The 25246-nt window shown below is 35.9% G+C and overlaps 1 protein-coding gene across 4 annotated transcripts in view; it reads right to left on the bottom strand.

Annotated features, from left to right (window-relative positions):
• GMPS (guanosine monophosphate synthase) overlaps positions 1 to 25246 on the bottom strand; it is a 70631-nt gene that overhangs the window by 5726 nt on the left and 39659 nt on the right. For all 4 annotated transcript variants that reach the window (XM_086391455.1, XM_086391447.1, XM_086391475.1 and 1 more), the window contains 8 exons: positions 15702 to 15895; positions 15221 to 15386; positions 13081 to 13232; positions 11392 to 11565; positions 9936 to 10041; positions 7579 to 7694; positions 4565 to 4690; positions 1794 to 1909 (listed from right to left, as the gene is read on the bottom strand). In XM_086391455.1, the coding sequence (XP_086247581.1) occupies positions 1794 to 1909; positions 4565 to 4690; positions 7579 to 7694; positions 9936 to 10041; positions 11392 to 11565; positions 13081 to 13232; positions 15221 to 15386; positions 15702 to 15895 (1150 nt within the window). The remainder of the gene's footprint in view (positions 1 to 1793; positions 1910 to 4564; positions 4691 to 7578; positions 7695 to 9935; positions 10042 to 11391; positions 11566 to 13080; positions 13233 to 15220; positions 15387 to 15701; positions 15896 to 25246) is intronic.

Below are 25246 nucleotides of genomic sequence, written 5' to 3'. Positions count from 1 at the left end.
AGTTTCATCCCAGGTATTGAAAGTAAGCCACACTTTAAAGCAATATGCTTCCTAGAGCTCATAATCCTTAGAGGAAAAAGCAACTGGGCAAGAGAATGCCATTAACTTGCTCCTTTTTGTCTTATTTATTTCAAACAAGAGTGGTCATAGAATATGTACAGAGACAAGCTGTCTTCCATCCTGTGTAGGACAGAAAAACTGGAACCGTCCCTCTCTACACAAAGATTCCACCATGCAAACTAGGGGGGCGGGGCAGGGGTTGGCAAAAATTGAAAGCTTTTTAAAAAAGTTACTTAAATTCCAGTCCCTCCCCCCACAAAAATTTAAAAATCACCAAATATGTTTTTCAGGGGCTTGCTAGGTTCATATTTTTAAAATCTAGTTTTTTGTTTATTGGTTGTTGATTTTTTTTTTCCTTTTTGGGAAGTGAGGAAGGATTAAGAATGGAGGGAGAGAAAAACGAGGAAAAACAGAAAAGACAGGCAGAAAGAATAGAATACAAAAGGATAGAGATAAAGTTTAAACAAGGGTAAGGGCCCTTTGGTAAAAGAAAAGGACAGAGACAGATGAAACTATAAGAATGCTGCAAAATGAAAAATATACTAATTATATAGTAAAGCAATGGAGCCAAACTTAGTGAAAGGGAATTTTCTGTATGACCAATGAAGTTTATTTAGGTACTAGCATTTTAGAATTTTAAACCATTATTTTAACCAAGACAATTACCTCCATTCAAAATAGGCAATTACAAATTTACCATTATTTATTAATAATTCACTTTTCAGTGTATTAAAGGTGTATCTATATTTGGAGGCCTTTGGTTCATCTACGCAAGCCTTTTAACATGTTCCCATTAGTAAAAATGTGACTTCCCTCTGACTTCTTTTCTTAAAGGCCAACAACAGCCAAAAACACTAGCCACAACAGTACAGAAATACACACACCATGGAAATTCCCTGGTAGTCCAAAGGTTACAACCCTGCGCTTTCACTGCTGAGGGCATGGGTTCAACCTCTGGTCAGGGACCTAAGATCCCACAAGCCATGAAGAACGGCCAAAAAAAGAGAAATGTACACACCCCACTAAGTAAACACCAACAGATAGGTTTATAAACGCTGTAGCTAATTTGAGTAAACTGAAATCTCAAGTAATCCTTTTTGATTCTCAACTGCCTAATACTCATGAAGGAAATAGACAAGAGTAAAAAACTGTGAAATAACATTTAATTAGCAATCTGGTACTAAATGAGTAAGATTTTTGAACTGTAAAGGAGACAATGCTACTGAGTATTACATATAGGTTATAAATCAGCTGTTGATATACCTGACATAAGGAATTTATGTGCAAATTAAAGGAAAACTGGATCTGAAGAACTAAGTTCAAAATTTTTAAAACATTTAAGGCAGTTATTTTAATGATATCTGGTGTGTTTGTATCTTTACTCTGTAATGATTATTAAATTGACCAAGTCCCTAATAGTAAGTAACTTGTACATTTTTTTCAATCTTTCTGGAATAAAACATCATAAAACAAATAGTGTAAGTTGCTAATCAGACATTTTTAAAGTCTTTAAATTTCATACTAAAACTATTCAATAAAAGCCATCCTATTTACCTCAAAAAATTTTTTAATAAGTAGATGATTGTACTGCAATGAACAAACAAAATACAAAGTATTATTAAATACCTGCTGGGTTGTGACCTAAACTGTCTTTCAACAATGGGAAGACCTTAAAAAAAAAAAAATCACAGCCTTATACTACATCTCACCCCACTGCCAGCTGCAGAACATACCTGTTAATGTTGTGACACATACGAGGTATAAGTCTAGCTAGGAAAATAAGAGATTCCCAGTCAGGCTCATCCTTACTGGAGATTCCACACACATAACTGTAAGAACGACAGTCACCCTAAAAATAAAAATACAATTGATAATTTTTATTGATTTCATATAAATCAAAAGATGGAATGGAAAATACTTCCTGCATGGTGACACCATGGAAAGTACTTTTAACAAAAACATGCTTGACTAAAAATATATATGGATATTTTGCTAACAACATAAATAAATCCTAAATAAAAATTCCCCACTAAATTCTACTTAAATCACCTTAGACATTATAAAGTGTTACAGTAATTTCAACAATTTATTCAACATACACATGAGATCCATTGGGATTTCATTCCAAATATCTGCTTAACTACATACAGATAGCCAGCACACCTAATTTGGGAGACAAGATGTGTCCATATTTATCAGATGGATAAAGGATTCTCAAGTCAGATATAAAAATAATTTATTCCTTTAAAATGAGTTAGTTTTAAAATAAGTAAAGAAAGCAAATTTTAAAACAAGCGAATAAAACTGATAATACTGATTCCTTTTTCATCTGTCTTGTTTAATCCAAGTAATTTGCTTTGTAAAAAACTGAAAAGTAACTTACAAGATTAAATAATTACCAAATATGCAGTAAACTTGAGAATATAAGAATTCAGACTATTTGAATGCCAATATAATAGTATCTATTAAAGTTTAAAGCACACATGCTCTTTAATCCAAGAAATATTACTGAAACACATGAAATAACTCCTTGAAAAAATAAGATTACTTGCCTATAATAATGACAAAGTGAAAATGGTTTAAATGTCCATTGGTAGGAGAATTATTAAATAAATGATGGTATAATCATACATGGAATATAAGGCAACAGTTAACAATACGGATCTACTTGCAATGGCATGAAAAGAAGTTCATGATGCTCGGTTAAAAAGAAAAAGGTGATGTACAATGTGTCAAATAATTTCATTCTCATTCTAAATGATTCTGAAAGGACATTTAACTATAGAGCAAAAATAGGGAGATTTAGTTTTTAAATGTATTGTGCCTTTTTCTTTTTTTTTTTAACAAGTAGTTTATTTTGATATTTAGAAAATAAACCTCATTGCTACACTAACCATGAATTATGATTTTTATCTGGATTTCTAAACCTCAGCTCCAAAGACCTAAGAGACTAAAAGATAACAACAAAAGAAACTTCTATTTTGACGGGAAAAGTAACAGAGCCTGAATAAGCGTCATTTTTTAAAAATGAAGTGTAGTTAATTTACAATGCTATGTTAGTTTCAAGTATACAAAGTGATTTAGTTATACAAACATATACATACTCTTTTTCAGATTCTTTTCCATTACAGTTTATAGTTTCCTGTACTACAGTTGTGTATTTCATATATAGTAGTGTGCATATGTTAAATCATTTTTTAAAAAGAAATCATTCATCCTACAAATTATATTTATTTATCCATAGTATTATCTATGAACTTATCAAAAAATGAGAAGTCAGCATACAGAGCTGCAAGTTTTTTATAACAGACCTTGTTAGAACTGGGGGGGCAGGGGGTCAACCTGTCTGCTCTTCTATTTTTATTAAGTAGGGTAATATCTGCCTGAAATAGCATATCATGAATTTCAAAATGAATCTATGATGAGATAATCTATATACCATTGAAAGACAATTATTTTTACAATTCCAGGAACAGTTATTTCAACTTGATTTAAAAACAATGTAAGTAGCTTTCACATAAGGACCCTGAAAAAGGGAGAAAGGGGGAAATAACTGTCCCATATCATTTCCATTAACTAAAATATTTTAGTTTAATTATAAAAGAACAATGAAGTTTTACTGTTTATTTACAAACAGGGCTACATGAATTCAGGAGAAAGGGGAATTTAAAAGAATGGGCTCAGAGTCACATATTTAGGGAAAAGAGTTAGATCTGTAAAACATTTCTTTTCACGCTTAATTCTACTTTAAGAGAACATTATAACTACATTAACCCACTAACTGGCACTCACACAATTTTTAGTAGAATTACTGACACCTTTTCTGGTTTCCATTTAACTTCAAATCCTAATCACAGAAAAGAAACCTTACTCCTTCCCTATCCTCCCAAGTCTTTCCCCCTAGAAACTCACTTGATGATCATGTAAACAAAGACAAACTTAATATAATCTATTTATGAATAGTATTTCAAAAATGAGAACTATATTATAGTCACATGCTTTTACAATTGGAAAGACTGCACAACAAATACTGAAAATGTTAGTTGTACATTATCACAGCTCAGAGGAAGAGAGAAGACATGCTGAAGAGGCAGAGGACACGGCTTTAAGGAAAACACAAGCCGAGAACAGGCATCCAGGGCCTTTCCTGCAGTCAGAGACTTCTAAAGCCACAGAACATTTCACATCAAGAAGGATAAATGAGGACATGACCTCTCAGTTCCTGTCCTTCAAAGCAAAAGCAAGCCAATCCTATGACAATTCATTCTTTGAAGTTTTACTATTGGTTATAGATGATAGGTGTTTCGAAACTACAAAATCTCAGCCTGAATATTTAGTTCCTACAACCTTATTCACTCCATAAGCATTCATAAAATATTACCTTTTTACATTTTTAAACTTGTATACACTTTCATATTTCTTTTTTGTAAGTCATTCTTATTTCAATATTAGCAGAAAGAGCAGCAGAAGTTATGTCACAGGTCAGTGAATTCACACAACTCACCTGCACACCCACAGTTTTAATTGGTAGCAGGAAGGCATTCAGTGAGTGCAGACTTGTAATTTGCATCAGCTTTTCCTGATCCTCTTCTGTCGTGCAGGCTTTAACTCTTTGTAGTAGCGTATGTGGCTAAGAAAACCAAAGACATACTTCTTAGGATTTCAAGAAATAAGGCAGTCACTCTTTTGGTACCTATTACTGTCTTATGTATCTATACTTTCTAGTTTATAAGCAATAGATTCTATTTGGTATTTCTAACTTGTGTGTGCTATGCAGTATTGTCAGAATTTCATCTCTGAGGGCCAGGGCTATGAAAAGTTAAATATTAGGACAGGAAATACAGATAAAATTTATACACACGGAGCCTTTTCCTCTGTCACCGGCAAGGGACACCTCACAAGTCAAATTCTCCTTATCTCCAGGGGAATTTTTTGTTATAAAGTCAACTTTGTCTGAAATGAATTTATGTTTTTCCATTCTTTTATCCTTTTCTATTCTTTTACCTTCCCTCTTTCTATCCCTAGCTAAACAGACTATAGTTAGATTTTACTCCTCAATCTAGTTTGACAATTATGTCCTAACTAAAGATGTTAGTCTTTTAATTAATAATAAGGTTTAATTCCATTTTACAAGTTTATTCAGTAGTTTCTATTTGTGTGTCCACTTTTTATGTTTCTTTCTCCTTTCTTACATTTCTCTGAACTGATGGTTTTTCCCAACTCATTTATTTCCCCTTTACTAGTTGTGAAGTTAAACCCTCTATTTTCATTCTTTAGCGGCTCCCCTTAAGTGGGGATCTTTAACAAAAGAGAATCAATCTGTGCTCATCTGGCAAGCAATACAACGGTCTTTGAATTCTTTAACTCCAATCAATCCTCCCATGGCTTACAAGCTATTTTAGCTGTATGTTGTATTTTTTTTAAAATAAACACCAAAATTGAGATCAGTTTATACAGCCTGTTTAATTTTACCCATTTACCATTTTATTTGCTTATCAGTCCTTCCTGTATCTCAGACCATTCAAACTAGGATCCTCTTCCTTCTTTGCTGCTGCTGCTGCTGCTAAGTCACTTCAGTCGTGTCCGACTCTGTGCGACCCCAGAGACAGCAGCCCACCAGGCTCCCCCCATCCCTGGGATTCTCCAGGCAAGAATACTGGAGTGGGTTGCCATTTCCTTCTCCAATGCATGAAAGTGAAAAGTGAAAAGTGAAAGTAAAGTCGCTCAGTTGTGTCCGACTCCTAGCGACCCCATGGACTGCAGCCTACCAGGCTCCTCCATTCCTTCTTCTCTAGTCAGTTCTTTAAAACAGTGGTTCTCAAACCTAGCTACACACTCAAATTACCTAGTACACTGAGGTGCCATTACACATCAATTAAATAAATTCTAGGCAGAAGGGGTCCAAGCACAGTATATTTCAAAAGCTTCCCCTGTTGAATCTAATATACAACCAGGGTTGAGAACCACTGCCTTTAGCTCCTTAAGTAATAGACTATTGGCAATAAATTCTGTTTCTGTGAAAACATCTTTATTTCGCCCAAGTTATTTGAGACGATTTATCTGTTCACTATTGTTCACAAGTATTTTCTCTTGGCATTTTGCATTCTTCCTGCTTTTACTGTTCCTTTCACAGCCTGCATAATAGTATTTCCTTTATGCAGTTGCTTTGTCTTTGGCAGCCTGTAGTTTCCACAGTTATGCTTCTGCGTGTGCCAAGTCACTTCAGTTGTGACCAACTCTCTGCGACCCTATGGACTGTAGCCTGCCAGGCTTCTCTGTCCATGAAATTCTACAGGCAAGAATACTGGCGTGGGTTGCCATGCCCTTCTTCAGGGGATCTTCCCCACCCAGGGATTGAACCCGCTTCTCCTGTGGCTACTGCACTGCAGGCAGATTCTTCACTTCTGAGCCACCAGGGAACCCCAATTAGTTATGCCTATTAGATGTCAAATTCTTCTCCTTTACCATGATTAGGATGTACTATATTTCCTAAATCTGAGGCATGGTGTCTTTCAACAGTGTGCTGTGCTGTGCTTAATCACTTAGTCATGTCCAGCTCTCTGCGACTGAGTCACCAGGGAAGCCCTTTCAAAAGTGTGGCAGAATGCAAATACTTTTGTCTATCTCCTTCAGGATATACATTTAAGTTGGCGTTCTCATTTTGTCTTAATCTCTTCTAATCATATTTTCTCTTTGATGCTTTGTTCCAATTTCTGGATAATTCAAGTTCACTAACTCTCTCTTTAGCTCTTTTTAATTTCAGTTATTTTCATTTCTAGAACTTAATTTTTTTTCAAAGCTCCCAGGCACTTTATATACCTTATTCTCATTAACAATTGCTTCTTTTAATTCTTTGTACTTTATATATGATTTATTGTTAATTCCAGTATCTGAAGTGCTTGAGGGTCACCTTCTACTAGCTCTCATTCATTGTGCCTTACTTTTAGATGTACTTTGTAGTTTTTTATTATAAGCTCATATTTGTTAAAGTCCTATTTATGGGGATTCTCTGAAGCCCAGTTGAAGAGACTCCGAAGATAATTTATATTGCTTCTTTTCCGACACTCAAAAGCACTACCAATCAAAGCCCACTTTAATATAGATTATAAATTTTAAGCACCAAATATACAGAAGAACTGAAGACTTCTCAATCATCCTCAGTTTGGAACTAAAATGATCTCCCTTACTTTCTCACAAGACATATGAAAGGGTGTTTTAAAATACTTGATATCAAGTATTTTATTTTCAGGAATTCAATGTATCTAATCTGTTAAAATATATAGAATAGCTGATAAACATATAGAATAGCTTAAAAGAGAAGTCTGCATTTAAGAGCCTCTGTAGAATACTGTCTTCGTAGTCATTTCCAAAGGTTAAATATCTCTGAATTTTCAAGTAATAAAACCCTAATTAATTCATTGTAAATACTGAAATATAACAAGAATCCATTCAGTTCCTTGTACTGATTAGCTATATCTTGTTAAAGCTCCTATAATATACAAATTCAACACAAATTACCTTTTTAACACTTGCAGAAAAATCAGCTACTATTTTCAAAATATTGTTAGTTTCAGGAAAATCCTTACAAATATAAGGTTCTTCAGCACATATTACTCTGATTGCCAGGCCAGGACCTAAAGAAGGGAGTACAATGATATTTAATATAAATGTTATATTTAATATAAAATCTTATTCTCCCCTCCCCCGGACAGAGTTTTTACTGGATGCTGCCCCTCCTAGGGGTGTGAGGAAGGAACCCTACAAATGGGCACCTGGGACAGACTCTCCAGCCAGCACTGGAGCGGCTGCCAGGTCATGAGGGGTCCCCAAGTTCAGCGGCAGTGCTGAGCCCCCAGCGGCCCCCCGGCTCCACTCCCCAACCCCTCCTCCTGCGAGCTCCCCAGCAGCTGCTCTGCCTCTGTCAGGGTGCAGGCCCCAGGCCCGGGCTGTTGCTGGAGCCCTCATACTCCATCTCATCCCACTTTTGGGAGAGTCACTTATCCAGTGACTTCGTGTACTGTAAGTGCCCATGTATAGCATCCAGTAAAGTGCAGTGGCCTTCTGTCTACTCATGAACAATACTCACCTCTCCCCTACCGGATATATTTTTAGCTCTGTGTCACAAGATACTGCTTTTATTGAAATATAATTGACATATACACTTTAGGGTTTCTAAAGTGTTTAACATGAAATTCAGCTATGAGTTTCCCATACAACTCATCACTTTTAGAATGCCTCAATTCTCTTCATATCAGTTATTTCCATCTCTTATTTTCATAGTACACGTATTAAGAACCTCAAAATTCTCTAATAATTATTTTTAATACACAATTATGTGCCAATCTATTTAAAACTACTTGCAGACACAATTCTTTGCCAACACACATTGGGACTGAACATCTCGAATACCAGAATTGAAGTTAGTAACATAAACAAGGGCTAATCTCCATGTGAGTCATTATCTTTCTAACACTATTTATGGAGGCAATATGGTAGTTAAGAGTAACCAGTACTGAGGAGGCCTTAGTGGGGCTAGACTCCTGGTTCCAAACTCAGTCTGTGTAACTTTTGGCAAACTAGCCTCTGTCCCTAAATTCCCTCAACTGGACAACAGGATAACAGTAGTTGTTATTGTGAGGATCAAATAACACAATATGCAAAATATTTACCAGAATGCCTAGCTCACACTAGTACTCAAGAAACACTAACTATTCTTTTTAATTTGATTAGATCACTTTCAACTCATCACCTAATAACTATCATAGAGACATAGGAACTGAGGTAGAAGACTTGCCATGCTCAAGAACTCAAAACAAAAACAGGTTAAGACTTGCTTACAGTCCTAATTAACAAATATCACCTCTAATTATTAATATTTTTATGACTACTTAAAAATGGAATATTTTCATTTGTTCACAAATGAGTTACATACAGCACTGTGAAAACAAATGGTTCATCCATTCAGACAAGTCAGTCAGGGGATAAGGGTTTCAGAGAACTGAGTTTTAAAGTGCAAAGTGAAGTCACTCAGTCATGTCTGACTCTGTGATCCCATGGACTGTAGCATGCCAGGCTCCTCCATCCATGGGAGTTTTCCAGGCAAGAAACTGGAGTGGGTTGCCATTTCCTTCTCCAGGGGATCTTCCGGACCTAGGGATCAAACCTGAGTCTCCCGCACTGCAGGAAGACTCTCTACCACCTGTAAAAGCAAAACTAAAAAACAACAAAAAAAATCTGTACTACACTAAAACAAAACCAACTTATTTTATGTCATGTACAGCAAAGGACTGACATTAAGATACGTGACAATGCACAAAGGCAGCGAGTCTTCTATGCGTGGTTTCAGCAGCAAGGGGAAATATGGCACAATTCAGTTCCAGCTTTTAAAACACAAGAGCAAAAAACTCCCTGCCTCCCTACAAGATGCAGGGTGAGGAGACAGTTCTGGGTTGCCACTGGTGAAGCATTCAGTTTGCTACTTTGCGTCACACTTCTCTTATTTCTAGTTAATTACTATCTGGAATACATCATGGTATAGTAGAAAGAACATAAAAACCCAAGTTCTAACACTGAGAATTATATGGCGATGTTATTAAAATATTTCTTGGTTTTCTTATCTGATGGCAACATTACATGTCAACCTATTTACACAAGGATAATGCAACACTTAAATATACATATAATTAAAAATGAGTATTTAATAAAATGAAATATATACAGTAGGCACTAAAAACAATGTTTATTTCCTACCCATCCTTTCCTTTCTTTCAAGTTACATATTCTCTAAGATGATAAATTACTTCAAAACATGTCTGAATTGATTCTTGTTCAACATGAAGACATAATGGTAAACCAAACAGAACTACATTTCTTACCTGGAAATGGATGCCTGGAAACTAACTCTTCTGGAAGTCCAAGTTCTCTGCCTAAGATTCTTACTTCATCCTTATGAAAATCTTTCAAAGGTTCTATTACTTTTCCCTACATGAAAGAAAAAGGCCAATTAATACAAATTATAATAGTAACCAAAATGACACGAAAAACAAAGAACAACAAATTACTCACTTTTCCTGTTGTCTTTTACCTTTAAAAATCATTTTTAAAACTTCATCTTTTAAAGTATTTCTTCCTTTGTCTTTTTAAGGAATTAGATATTTTAGTGATTTTTATATATCTCTTTGAGATACATTTTAAACACAAACCTTTTAAACAGACAAAAAGCAGAGCAAACTTACCCAAACATCTCTGATCTAGTTCTCATTGTAATATAAGTCGATCAGAAAACATACTAGTGTTTAAAAATTAACTCTCCAAATGATACCATCAAGAAAGTGAAAAGACAACCCTCAGAAGGCAAATCATGTATCTAATAACCAGCAACCAGACTACAGACTACATAAAGAACACATGCAATTCAATAATAAAAAGATAAATACGCCAATTTAAAAATGGGCAAAAGATCTGAATAGATTTTTCTCCAAAGATATACAAAGAGCCAATAAGCACATAAAAGGTGACTGACATCGTTGGCCAATTAGGGAAATGCAAATCAAAACCACAATGAGATACCTACCACTTCTCATCTACTAGGATGCCTAAAATAATAAAAAGGGACAGGTAATTCACATCCATTAGGATGGACGTCTTTTAAAAAAAGAACAGAAAATAACAAGTGTTGGGCAAGGTACGCAGAAACAGGAAGCTTTTTGCACTACTGGTAGGATTTTAATATAGTACAGCTGCTGATGAGACATTAAGTAAGTCCCTCAAAAAACTAAAAATAAAACTATCATTAAGACTCAGATATCCCACTTCTTAGTACATCTCCAAAAGAATTGAAAGCAGGGGCTCAAAGAGATATTTGCAAATCCATGTTCACAGCAGCACAACAAAGTTCACAGCAACCAAAAAGTGGAAGCAATCCAAATGCCCATCGGTGATATGTGTATATACATACAATAAAGTATTATTCAGCTTAAAAAGGAAGGAAACCCTATCACATGCTACAACATGGATGAACCTTGAGGACTTATACTAAGTGAAATAAGCCAGTCACAAAAACACAAAAACTATGATTGTGCTTATAAGAGGTATTTAAAATAGTCAAATTCATTGAAACAAACAGTAGAATGGTAGATTATCAAGGGTTAGAGAGAGGGAGAAAAGGGTAGCTGTTGTTCAACAGGTACAGAGTTTCAGTTTTGCAAAATGAAAAAGTTATGCAGATCTGTTTCACAACAATATAAATATACTGAAAACTATTGAACTGTACACTTAAAAATTGTGAAGGAGGGAAAGAGGCTTTATGGTAAAGATTTCAAAAGCTTTTACCTCCTCTCTCAACTTTCTGATAAGTTCTGTGTCATTGTGATGGGTTTTGATGAGTTCAGCTTTGCCACTTGCAACAAGAGATGCACTTTCAATTAGATCAGGCCGTAAAGTACCTTGGGCAAGGAAAACCTCCTCTGGTTTCAAGTTCATTTCTCCAATTACTTCATTGGCAATCTATAATCAACAGGAGTAAAACAAACAAATTTTTTTTCAAGACAACAAAATTTTATACTTACAGCTAAATTTCTAAGAGTCCTTTTGCAATACTAACCAGGAGATGAAATCCACCAACCCTCAAATTAAATTCCTTTAAGGACAAATTCTGAAAGAGATGGGAATACCAGACCACTTGACCTGCCTCCTGAGAAATCTGTATGCAGGTCAAGCAACAGTTAGAACTGGACATGGAACTACAGACTGGTTCCAAATAGGAAAAGGAGTACATCAAGGCTGTATACTGTCACCCTGCTTATTTAACTTATATGCAGAGTACATCATGAGAAACGCTGGGCTGGAGGAAGCACAGCTGGAATCAAGATTGCCAGGAGAACCATCAATAACCTTAGATATGCAGATGACACCACCCTTATGGTAGAAAGTGAAGAAGAACTAAAGAGCCTCTTGATGAAAGTGAAAGAGGAGAGTGAAAAAGTTGGCTTAAAGCTCAACATTCAGAAAACGAAGATCATGGCATCTGGTCCCATCACTTCATGGAAAATAAATGGGAAAACAGTGGAAACAGTGGCTGACTTTATTTTTCTGGGCTCTAAAATCACTACAGATGGTGATTGCAGCCAGGAAATTAAAAGACGCTTACTCCTTGGAAGGAAAGTTATGACCAACCGAGATAGCATATTCAAAAGCAGAGACATTACTTTGTCAACAAAGGTCCGTCTAGTCAAAGCTATGGTTTTTCCAGTGCTCATGTACGGATGTGAGAGTTGGACTATAAAGAAAGCTGAGTGCCGAAGAATTGATGCTTTTGAACTGTGGTGTTGAAGAAGACTCTTGAGAGTCCCTTGGACTGCAAGGAGATCCAACCAGTCCATCCTAAAGGAAATCAGTCCTGAATATTCATTGGAAGGACTGATGTTGAAGCTGAAACTCCAATACTTTGGCCACTTGATGTGAAGAGCTGACTCACTGGAAAAGACCCTGATGCTGGGAAAGATTAAGGGCAGGAGGAGAAGGGGACGACAGAGGATGAGATGGTTGGATGGCATCATCGACTCAACAGACATGGGTTTGGGTGGACTCCAGGAGTTGGTAATGGACAGGGAGGCCTGGTGTGCTGTGGTTCATGGGGTCGCAAAGAGTTGGACACGACTGAGTAACTGAACTGAACTGAAGGACAAATGCTTATTTAACATAATTCAAAAAGGTATATGAACATCCCCATCAAAGCCAAAAGACATCTACCCATTGAAATATCCAAAGAACTAAAATCTAGTATCAACTAAAAATATCTACTCTTAAGCAATTAAAACAACAGCCTAACAATGTAAGTACATGTTTTTTAAAACATAAAATAGTTTCTATTAGTCAGTATAATAGCAAAACACAGTAAAACTCTTAGCCAAAAAAGAATCAAAATTAGTCACAAAATTTGACTATTTGGTATAATGACAAGGAAAAAAATACTAAAATTCACATTTAAAATAGGATACACTGAAAATATTTAAAAAGTACCTTAACAAAAGTATCCCCAATGATTTTTCTTTTCTCCTCAGGACTTGTAGTCATATTTAACGTTTTGCTAATTCTCTTTCGTGGAGTTCTGTCTTCATCTGATATTGGTAGAGTTGTTGTTCCATTGTAGAAAGAATGAGCAGCATTTATCACTGGGGAACAGGAGAGAAGCATATTTTAAACTAACAGAAGATTTTTGAAAATAGTAAGTAGTAGATCAACTACAAAAAAAAAAAACCTATATGGATCCTCTGATTCTCCCCTTAAACTGCCTACATATTCTAGAACTACCAATGAACTATGACTAACAGAGTCCATATACGGGCACTCACTGAGTTTTGTTCCTTTGAGAATTCTGTGGCATTTTACTATCTAGGACCATATTATCACAAATTATGCTAATTGCTTTCCTTCTATTCAGTGCTTCACCAGAGCAACAAGCAAAATCCCCCAAAAGGAGTCAAAGCAGCGGTACATATACAGGGATCAAAGTCCTCGGAACTGCACAGTGACCAGTCCCGTGAAAACCTAATGTCTAAAAACATACTCTTAGCGATCCTTAGCTGTCCTTTTAAAGAGTAAAGTTTAAAAAAAAAAAAAAAAGAAAGGGTTCTCTACAAGATGCCAAGGCAGCTGGCTACTTCACTTTACTGAATTTGTAGGTCTTTCTCTCAAGCTGGTCAATTACCCAGAGAAGACATCTCCAATTTCCTGTTTCTAAGCATTCTGATAGCCTGAACAGAGGAAGTGGCCAGTGGAGGGGAAGAGATATCGTTCTGTACATAAGGCTTTTCCTTAATGTTACCGTTTTTAACATACAATCTTCCTTCCACCTTCAACTATGCCTGGTATTGACATGCCCAAGTCCAAAGCCTCTCTTGTTTAGCCTAGGGTCTGAGGGACAGCAGCAGCTGTGTTCCTATTTAAAGGGGAAAGTAACTGCTTCTCAGACTTTGATCCAACACTTTCTAGGCTGACAGTGAGCAGGCCCTGTGAGGCAGCCAGTGTTCCCATCTCCTGAGCTTCCCAGAAGCCCTGCGTTTTGCTGGGCTTCCTTCCCGCAACCCTTCCCCAAGTTTCTGGGTCCTCCATCCTACCACTTCAGTTAACAAAGACAGATGCAGGTTTCTGTGGGGCTGAAATGAAACCATTCAGAGGGCCCTTTCAAGAAAAGGAATAACAAATCACGCAATACTCCTATGGCTAACACAAACTATAAACTATACACAGAAACTACTGCAAATCACAAATATAGCACCAAATCCAAACTAAATGTATCCCCAACTCGATGTTTTCTTAGCATAATTCCCAAATGCCTGCAGCCACTATAAAACCACCCAAAAGAGAGAAAGAGGAGAAAGACAAAATAAATTAACTATAAATTATTAAAATACCTTACTTCAAATTTCATAAAATGTGTAACTATGAGAAGATACTGATAGGGTCCTTTCCCAAATTTTGGAAAAGGCCTGGCTGGTGAGTAGCCCTAAAATTTAAGCTTCATTAGCTTATCAGAGAAAATCTGCATAAACCATCTGCTTTCCACTTCCCAACATTTTGTTGAAACCATTAGACTGCTATTATCACCTCCTCTCTATTCCTCATCCTTCTGGCATTACACTTGTTTTATGCCTGTATTGTTATTTTAGTGATATTTCCAAAGAAGAAAGAAATAGACTCATTTTTACTTCATGTTTAACTATACAAGTCTTCATTTTACACTCAACATTTTGGCATCAATTCCAATTAAGTCGATAGTTTATATCATGAAACTACTAATTTAATTTCACTGTAACTATGGCTTACATCTTTTTTTATAAAAGTGCAGAAGATATCCATAAATGTAAAAGCAGTTAAGGCCTAAGAAGATGAATAGAAAGAACAGAATGGTGGCTGGAAAATGGTAACTTATTCTTCTATATATAACATTAGGAGGAATCAATTTGCAAAATTTATACTGTGGCCACTCTTGAACCAGAAGTAACTACAATGTAAAAATAAAAAACATTTCAACCATAAGCTTACTGGGAAAACTGTACTCGATTACTGGGAAAACTCTACTTGGTTAATTTAATCACAAGCTAGATTTGATTAAACAAGTCCTGAGATGTAAGTTAACTTTTCTGGAGTTCATCAATACCTTTGACTTGAATTCCAAGCTTTCTGAGGGCCTCTTCAACAGACTGACTTTCTCGTTTTCTCATAAAGCCATTATCAATGTGCACAGCAATGACTTGATCTTGGTTCAAAGCACGATTTAACAAAGCTGTACAAACTGTTGAGTCTACTCCACCACTGAGTAAAACCTGCAGGGTGAAATGAAAAGTCAAACTGAGTAAAATAAGCACAAAGACAGTAAGAGCTTAAATCACTACCTAAAAACACTGGGGAATTCCCTGGTGGTCCAGTGGTTAGAACTCCGTGCTCTCACTGCTAAGGGCTCAGGTTCAACCCCTGGTTTGTATTAAAGATATGTATGGTAACTGAAAAAGCACTCTGAAACAGGGCAACTCAAAAACACTTATCACCCAGTCAAAATTTAAGGGCTATACTAAGTAAGTCAACCTTGAGTCTAACACTACTGGCACAAAGTTTTAGACTTTCAGATGTAAATTGCTTACCAAAACTTTTGATGTGCCCACTCCCTCTTTGATCTCTCGAATGCACTCAATTTCTCTGTTCTGCACAGTGAAGGTCCCACTGCACCCAGCTATATCGTAGAGAAAATTCTTCAGTATTACTTTCCCATTTTCTGTAAGGCCAACTTCAGGGTGGAACTGGGCTCCATACAATTTTTTAGATTCATTTGCTATACCTTTATAGAAAAAATAATCATAAATAATTTTTTTTCATATTGAAAATACTCAGTGAGCACCCACAGTAATTCCTCACAATTTCTTCCTCCATAAATGTGGAAACTGATTCAAATTAGTAGATTTTTAGCTATGGGGAAAAAAAATACAAATAAAAACTACATTGCCATGATCTGGCTTTATAAGGCCTTCCTTCATATAGCAATTAATGAACGACATGGCTGTGACATCATTTCACAGTATCCTCACTTCTCCACCCAGTGGAGAATCATTACTGCAATCATTGTGTCTATTCAACGCAAGGGTAACTCAGTTTTAGATCTCAGTCTTATATGCCTTCAACATGCAATGTGCAGCTACCAATTTTCTATATTAGAAAATCCTCATACATTAAACCCATCAGAATATCCTAAGTGTTTCCTTCTTGCATACTATTAACCATGAATATAACTCCACTTACTTGACTAATGGGCTTCTGACAAATAATCATCTACAAAGCAGCAGACGATAGGCTAGATGTTTTACATGTACATGTACTACCCGCTGTCTATGGCTCTGAGAAATCAAGAAACTTGCCAGTATCCCCAGCTAATCAAGTAGATAAATCAGGCTTGCTAACCTCCCAAACTTACACTCATTCTCCTCTACTAGGGAAGCTCACACTTTCTTTACTTGGCTTCTCAGACACCACTGTCCTGGTTCATTCCTTATTTCATTGTCTAATGCTGAACCTTCTTTGTTGGTTCCTCATCTTATCCATCTCTACACATGAAAGTCAAACAGTATTCAGTCCTTAAGTTTCTGCTCTACACATTCTGAATGATTCCAAACTCTCATGACCTTAAATGTTACCTGTATGTTGGTATATCCCTGAATTTATTCCTCCAGTCCAGTTTTCTCTTCTACAGTCCTACTCAAAAATATATAAAACTGCCTAGTCACACCTTCATTTCAATGTTTAATAAGAAACCTTAAATTTAATATGCAAACCCAAATTACTTCATTCTTTCACATCAGGTAAACAGAAACCATCCTCTGGTTGCTCAGGCTAAAACACTTGGAAGTAAGAAGCTAGAAGACACCACTATGTTCTAACAACAAGTAAAAAGTTGATTAAATACCCTTAGAGAGACTGACAGGTAAATAGAGAGAATCACAACTTATTGGAGAACTCCATGATTGCAAACCTCTATAGGAACCATTGCTGAGGTAGGGAAACTTGAACTATAATTGATATCACTGGAGGCTCAGCATGGACAAATCTGAGAGATAAAATGTCCAGGAAGACCCAGTCATCTGGGATCCCCACACTCTCCAGTAGCTTCACTAAGTTCTCACAGTGAATATTAGAGGAAAATCCCCTTGTGCTTCCAAAAGGGGAGGGAAAAATAAAACATTTTGAAATATACCAAGCCATTCTTTTCTTCTTAATAAGGTCTTCTACTCTCAGGAGAAACTATTTAACCAGTCTAATATGACAGGGTTTTATCAGAACAAACTAACTTGGGAGAAAAGAAAACACTCAACTCTAGCCCATTCTAGTCCTCCTGTCCCATCTAACAGAGGGAAAAACTGAAAACACTGAAATCTACAGCCCGAAGCCACAGGTTCACTAAGACTGAGACCTACTCCTAAGACCACAGAACACTTTCCCTCTCCCCAACACCTTGCCATCTACAGCAATTCCTTGTACCCAGTACATCATGTCAAGCTAACAAGAAAAAAGTACAAGATACACTAAAAGGGAAAAAATAAGTTTGAAGAGATAGATCAAGTGTTAAAAGAGACTCAGATACTGCAGAGATATTGGAATTATCAGCTTGGGAATTTAAAATAAGTATTATTAAGAAGCTAAGGGCTCAAATGGATAGAGTATGCAAGAGCTGGGCAATGTAAGCAGAGAGTTGGAAATTCTCCAAGGGACCATAATGATTTCAAGGGATCAAAAACACTATAACAGAAATGAAGAATGTCTTTGATGGGCTTATCACTGGACATGGCTTAAGATATACTCTCTAAGCTAGAAGCTGAAAACCAAAAAGAAAAAAACACTGGAAAAAAAAACCAAAACAGAACATCCAGGAACTGTGACACAAGTACAAATAACATAAACAATGGAACTTCTAGAAGAAAGAGAAAGAGGAACAGAATATTTAAAACCATAATGAATGAGAATTTCCCCTGAAATTAATATAAGACATCAAACTAACCCAGGAAGCTCAGAAAACACTGAGCAGCATAAATACAAAAAGAAAAAAAATTACACCTAGGCATATGATTTACAAAATAAAAAACATCTTGAAAGAAGCTTGTGGAGGGGGGAGCCTCACTTATAGAGGAAAGATAAGAATTATTGATACATCCAACTGACTGTAAACCATGGAAGTAAGAATAGACTGAAATAAGTAAAATGTGGAGAGAAATACATATTCTTCTCAAGCACAGTTGGAACATTCTCCAGAATAAATCACGTTTGGCCACAAAACAAGTCATACTAAATTCAACAAGACTGAAATGATAATCAAGTATCTTTTCTGACCACAATGGTAGAAGTAGAAATTACAAGAAGAAAACTGGAAAATTCACAAATATGTGACAATTAAACTACATGCTCCTGAGAAACTAATAAGTCAAAGAAGGAATCAAGAGAGCAATTTTAAAAGCTTGAGACAAAGAAAAATGAAAACAAAACAACCAAAACTTACGGTATATGCCAAAAGCAATTCTAAGATGGAAGTTCACAAAGATAAATGCCCACATCCAAAAAAAGGTCAGGCCTTAAACAACCTAATAACTTCAAAGAACTAGAAAAAAAAAAAAAGAAAAGAAACTAAGCCCAAAGTTAATAGAATGGAAATTACAAAGACCAGAGCAGAAATAAACAGACAAATGATGATTTTTAAAAAGATGAAAATAAAAGATAGTTTCTTGAAAAGATAGATAAACCTCTAGCCAGACTTCCCAAGAAAAAGAGAGGACTCAAAATTAGAAATGAAAAAGGAGATATTAAAACAGATACCACACAAATACTATGAACAATTATACACCAACAAACTGAAAAACTTAGAAGAAATGGATAAATTCCTAGAAACATGTAACTTACCAGGACTAAATCATGAAGCAACAGAAAATTTGAATGGACTCATTTTAAGTAAGGAGATTGAATCAATAATCAAATACCTCCCCAAAAGTTGCAAAACCAGATGGCTTCACTAGTGAGTTCTACCAAACACTTAAAGAACTAGTAACAACTCATGAGAAATAGAAGCAGAAGGAACACTTCCAAACACATTCTATGAAACTAGCAATATTATATCACAGCTAGACAAGAAAAGACTACCAAAAAAAGAAAATTATAGGCTAATTTCTCTGATAAACAATGTTGCAAAAATCCTCAACAATATATTAGCAAATCAAATACAATACATTAAAAAGATCATACACCATAATCAAGTGAAATTTATTCCAGGGATGCAGGGATAGTTTAACATCTGCCAATCAATATGATATACCATATTAACAAAATGAAGGATAAAAATAATATGGTCATCTCAATAGATACAGAAAAAGCAATACATAAAATTCAACATCACACATGATAAAAACTCTCAACAAACTGGGTACAGAAGGAACATATCTCAAATATAATAAAGGCCATATACAACGAGCCCACAGTTAACATACTCAGTGATGAAAAGCTTTTCCTCTAAGATCAGAAACAAGTCAAGAATTCAACAAAGTACTGGAAGTACAAGCCAGACCAGCCAGGCCAGAAAAAGAAATAAAATTATCCAAATTAAAAGTAATAAGTAAACTGTCTCTATTTGCAGATGACACAACATTGTATCTAAGAAACCCTAGAGACTCTACTAAAATGCCATTAGAACTAATTATTTCCGCAAGATTGCAGGATACATAATCAACATACAGAAATCAACTCTGTATGTATCAACAACAATCAGCTGAAGAAATGAAGAAAACACTCCCATCAACAAATTCAAAAAGAATAAAACACTTAGGAATAAATTTAACCAAAAAAGCTGAAAGATCTGTACACTGAACACTGTAAGACCTTGATGAAAGAAACTGAAGAAGGCACAAATAAACAGATATTCCATGTTCATGGATTAGATGAATTACTAATATATTGTTAAAATGTCAGTTCTAGGGACTCTGCTGGCAGTCCAGCACTCAAGACTTCGAGTTTTAGTGCAGGGAGTGTGTGTGGGTTTGATCCTTGGTCAGGGAGATAAGACCCCACATATGTCTTGTGGCCAAAAAAATACAAAAGTAATGTTGTAACAAATTCAATAAAGACTTTAAAAATGGTCCACATCAAAAAAAAAAAAAGGTTTTTTAAAAAAAGTCAGTTCTACCCAAAGTAATCTACAGATTCAATTCAACCTCTATCAAAAATGGAAGGTACAAATGTAGTGACCTAGGGGTGAGGGAACAAGGGGAATAGGGAGAGTTGGTTAAAGGATACAAATTCTTGATTTTAAGATAAATAAGGTCTGAGGATCTAATGTATAATAAATATGGTAATTATAGCTGATAGCAAATTTCAGTGATCCAATACAGTGTTAAGAGAGCAGAATTTAAATGTTCTTACCAAAAAAAAAAAGTAAATACAGTTGACCCTTGAACAATTCATGGGTTAGTTACCTACCCTCAGTGCAGTCAAAAATCTGTGCATAACTTTACAGTCAGGCCTCTGGATCTACAGTTCCACATCCACGGTTTCAACCAACCCAGATCATGTAATACTGAAGCACATATTTAGTGAAAAAATCCATATATAAGGTGACCCGCAGAGTTCAAAACTGTGTTGTTCAAGGATCAACTGTATGTGAGGTGATGGATGGGTTAATTAACTCAATGGGGAAAAATCTTTTCATAATGTATATTAAGGGACTTCCCTGGTGGCTCAGACGGTAAAGCATCTGCCTACAATGCGGGAGACCCCGGTTCAATCCCTGGGTTCGGGAAGATCTCCTGGAGAAGGGAATGGCACCCCACTCCAGTACTCTTGCCTGGAAAATCCCATGGACAGAGGAGCCTGGTAGGGTACAGTCCATGGGGTCGCAAAGAGGCGGACATGACTGAGCAACTTCACTTTATCAAATCATCACATTGTACACTTCAAATATTTTACAATTTTGCTGATTATACCTCAATAAAGCTAAAAAAGTTAATTTTTAAAAAAATGTTTTTGGGAAAAAACCACCAACCTAGAATTCTGTGCCTTGAGAAATTATCCTCCAAAAGTTCAGGAAAAATATAAAAGTTTCAAACAAACAAAACCTGAGACCATCTGTTGCCAATAGGCTGCTCTGCAAGAAATGTTAAAAGAAGTTCTTTAGAGAGAAGGAAAATGATAAAGATCAGAAACTTGGATCCACATAAAAAAGAGCAGAGGAAGCATAAATGAAGGTAAAATAAAAACTTTCTTCTTCCTAATTGAGCTAAGAGATAACTTCATTCAAAATAATAGCAACGATATAATTATGCATGCTTATATAGAGATATATTATTCATGCTTACTTTTAAGTGAAATGATGACAGCAATGTACAAGGGATATGAGGAAAAAAATCACGTTTACTTTGTTATGATAAGGTACACTACCTGTGAAATGGTACACTGTTATTTGAAAGTGAATTTGGGTTAGCTGTGAATGTATATTGTAAAATCATGGGCAACTTTTTCTTAGAAAATGTAAAAAAAGAGATATAACTGACGTGCAAAGAAAGATAAAATAAGACCATATAAAATGATCAGTTAAAACCACAAAAGGTAGGAAAAGACAAAAATAATATGAACAAAGAACAAGGACAATAAATAGAAAACAACAGATACGATGGATATTAATCCAACACTATCAACAATCCCTTTAAACTCCAATAGTCTAAATGTACCAATTAAAAGACAGAGATTGTCACAGTGGATCAAGAAAGAAAACATAATTTATATGTATTGTCTCTTGCCCACTTTAAATATAAAAACCCAGATCAAAAGTAAATGGACAGAGAAAGATATGTCACGATAACACTAATTAAAAGATAGCATGAGAGACCTTCCTGGTGGTCCAGTGGTTAAGAATCCACCTGCCAATGAAGAGGACACGGGTTCAATCCTTCATTTGGGAAGATTCCATATCCCAATGGGCAAATAAGCCTGTGCGCCACAATTAACGACCCCACACTCCAGAACCTGCGAGCTGTAACCACTGAGCCCAAGTGTCCTAGAGCCCATGTTCTCTGCAATGAGAAGCTCATACACCACAACCAAGACCCAGCACAGCCATGAATAAATAAATAAAAAGATAACACGAGTAGATACATCAATGTCAGAGCAGACTTTAGCCAAAAGTTACCAGGATTGATTTCTCATATAAATGCTTTCCTCTTTGCAATCATCCTGTTGTTTTTTCAGTCTTCAACTTTTTGAGGCTTTTAATGGCTAGGTTAAATGATGCCTCTTGGTAAATGTCATATTGCACTTGAAAATATGTGAGTTATTTTCAACTGTCTTTTGATACTGATTTCTAACACAATTCCACAGTGGTAAGAGAACAGACTCTGTATGATTTCAATATCTTAAGACCACAAAATTTTTGCACCTTGTTTTATTCCCTGGATATGTTCCAGTGTCTCCTACTTTATGGTCTATGGGAACTTGGAATAGAATTTATATCTGTTGTGTGAAAATTGTATAAATCTTAATTATGCTGAATTGGTTCATGGTGCTTTTCAGGTCTACTATATCCTTCTACTTTTTTGTATATTCACTCTTAATTTTTGAGACTTTTGATACTGCAACTAAAATTTTTAATTTATCTACTTAAAAAATAGTTGTATGATAGAACTATATATAACTTCATTCTGTATTTTTCCAAGTCTCTTGTAAATGTGTTATCATACTTTCATAATTTAAAAAGAAAAAAAGAGAAAAAAGAAAATTTATCAGGGATAAAGAGGGGCATACATATAATGATAAAGGAATCCATTCCTAAAGAAGACATAATAATCCTTCATATATAAGCACCTAACAGGAACCCACTGGCACCCTACTCCAGTACTCTTGCCTGGAAAATCCCATGGATGGAGGAGCCTGGTAGGCTGCAGTCCATGGGGTCGCTATGAGTCGGACACGACTGAGTGACTTCACTTTCACTTTTCACTTTCATGCACCGGAGAAGGAAATGGCAACCCACTCCAGTGTTCCTGCCTGGAGAATCCCAGGGATGGGGGAGCCTGGTGGGCTGCCATCTATGGGGTCGCACAGAGTCGGACACGACTGAAGCGACTTAGCAGCAGCAGCAGCAGCAACAGGAAAGCATCAAAATATGTAAGGCAAAAACTGATATAATTATAAGGAGAAATACATGAATCCACTACTGCAGTTAGATACTTCAAAATCCCTCTGTCACAAATAAGAGTCAATTACTGTAATCCATCATATCAATAGGCTAAGGAAGAAAGATTATATGATCATATCAATAAATGCAGAAAGAGTATATGAGATATATCCAAACACTCAATCATGATAACTCTCAGGAGACTAGGAACAGAGAGGGACTTCAAGTTGACAAAGAGTATTTTCTGAAAACCTACAACTAACATCATACTTAACCATGAGAAACTCAAAACTTTTCCACTAAGATCAGGAACAAAGCAAGGATGTTCCCTCTATCCACTGCTTTTCAACATCATAACAGAAGTCCCAGTTAACGCAACAGGACAAGAAAAGGAAATAAAAGATATACAGATTGAGGGGAAAAGGAAATAAAACGGTCTTTGTTCACAGATGACATGAGTGTCTATGTATAAAATTTTAAAAAATCAACCAAAAAAAATTCCTAGAACTAGGAAGTGAGTACACCAGAGTTGCCAGACAGAAGGTTAATACACAAAAGTTCATGGCTTTACCATATACCAGCAATGAACAAGTGGAATTTAAATTATAAATACAATTAACATTAACACTCTCAAATGAAATATTTTGGTATAAATCTAACAAAATATGTCCAATATGTATATGAGAACCCAATCACTCCTGAGCGCTTATACCTCTACCACTCTGCTCCTTACAGTCTCCTTTCCTGATTACCACAATAGATTTCTAGCTGGTCTCTGCTCCTACATTTAACAGTCTCTTTACTCCTCTGTAGCCAGGGTAATCCTGAAATTAGATCATGTCTCTCCTTTGTTCAAATCTTCACTCACTATAAGTAAAGCCAACATTCTCATAATGGCCTCAAAGGTCCTGGGATTCTGGCTCCCAACAGCCTCTCTACCTTACCTTCTACCACATACCCCCACACACTTCCCCAGCTCTACCCATGTGGTTTCCTTTCTGTTCCTTAAACAAAGTCCCCTCCCAGGAATTCTGTACTGCTATGTACTCTTTCCCCAAATATCCAAAAGGGCCAAGCACCTACTTCCTCCATGTCTAGTATCATCTAATAGGGACACCATCTCTGAATATCCTATCTAAAAGAGTAACAGTCCAAATGACACATTCCATAACACTCCTCTCATCTTTTTATTTTTTCAATGCATTTGAACACTGTCAAGCACTGACTTTTCTGTATTATCTGGTTACCGTCTGTCCCACCCCTCCCCCATCCCCAGCCTCACTAACTAGAACATTAAACAGAGGTATAATTCATTTTGTTCACTGGCACCTAGAACTGTGCCTGGGACATGTGGGTACTCAAATATTTGTTGAATGAATAAAAATATATAATCTCATCTACCACTTGATTTTGTATAAGAAATAGAAACCTGTCAAAAAGGAAACTATTCTTGATAATTCCTATGCTAATACAATAATCCATTAAGTAACTGCAGGTAGATTACTCAATTCAGTTTATCCATGACAAATTTTTTTTTCCCAACTTTTTAGGTGTAACATAAAAACAACAACTTTATGATAACTCCACTTTTTCTCTTTTACAGATATCCAGGATTACTGGTGATTATTTACAATTATTCAAGTAAGCAAGTAAAAAAAATGACAAACTGCCAGAACATCAACTCCTCTTCAAGAAAAACAGAACAAAAAATTGTTTAGAGCATTAACTAGCAAACTTCCTACAAAGGGCTGGATGTTATAAACTAAGCTTGGTGGGACATATGCATACAGTCCCTGTCATTTATTATAACCCTTAAATAATATAAAAAGCATTCTTAGTTCCTGAACATACAAAAAACAGTCTGTAGGCTGGATTTGACCCACAGGTTACCCTGGTTCAGAGCAATGCTCTGAATGCTTAGTCTGATGTTTTACAGACATCCAAGATACATGCCTATCTGTACCTAAAAATGTACCTATCTGTACCTCTCTAGCA

Source organism: Bos grunniens, chromosome 1 (assembly GCF_055505025.1).
Source record: "Bos grunniens cultivar Pamir isolate PY7600 chromosome 1, Bosgru_T2T1.0, whole genome shotgun sequence".
Taxonomy (NCBI): domain Eukaryota; kingdom Metazoa; phylum Chordata; class Mammalia; order Artiodactyla; family Bovidae; genus Bos; species Bos grunniens.
This window is presented reverse-complemented; position numbering and strand designations above follow the sequence as displayed.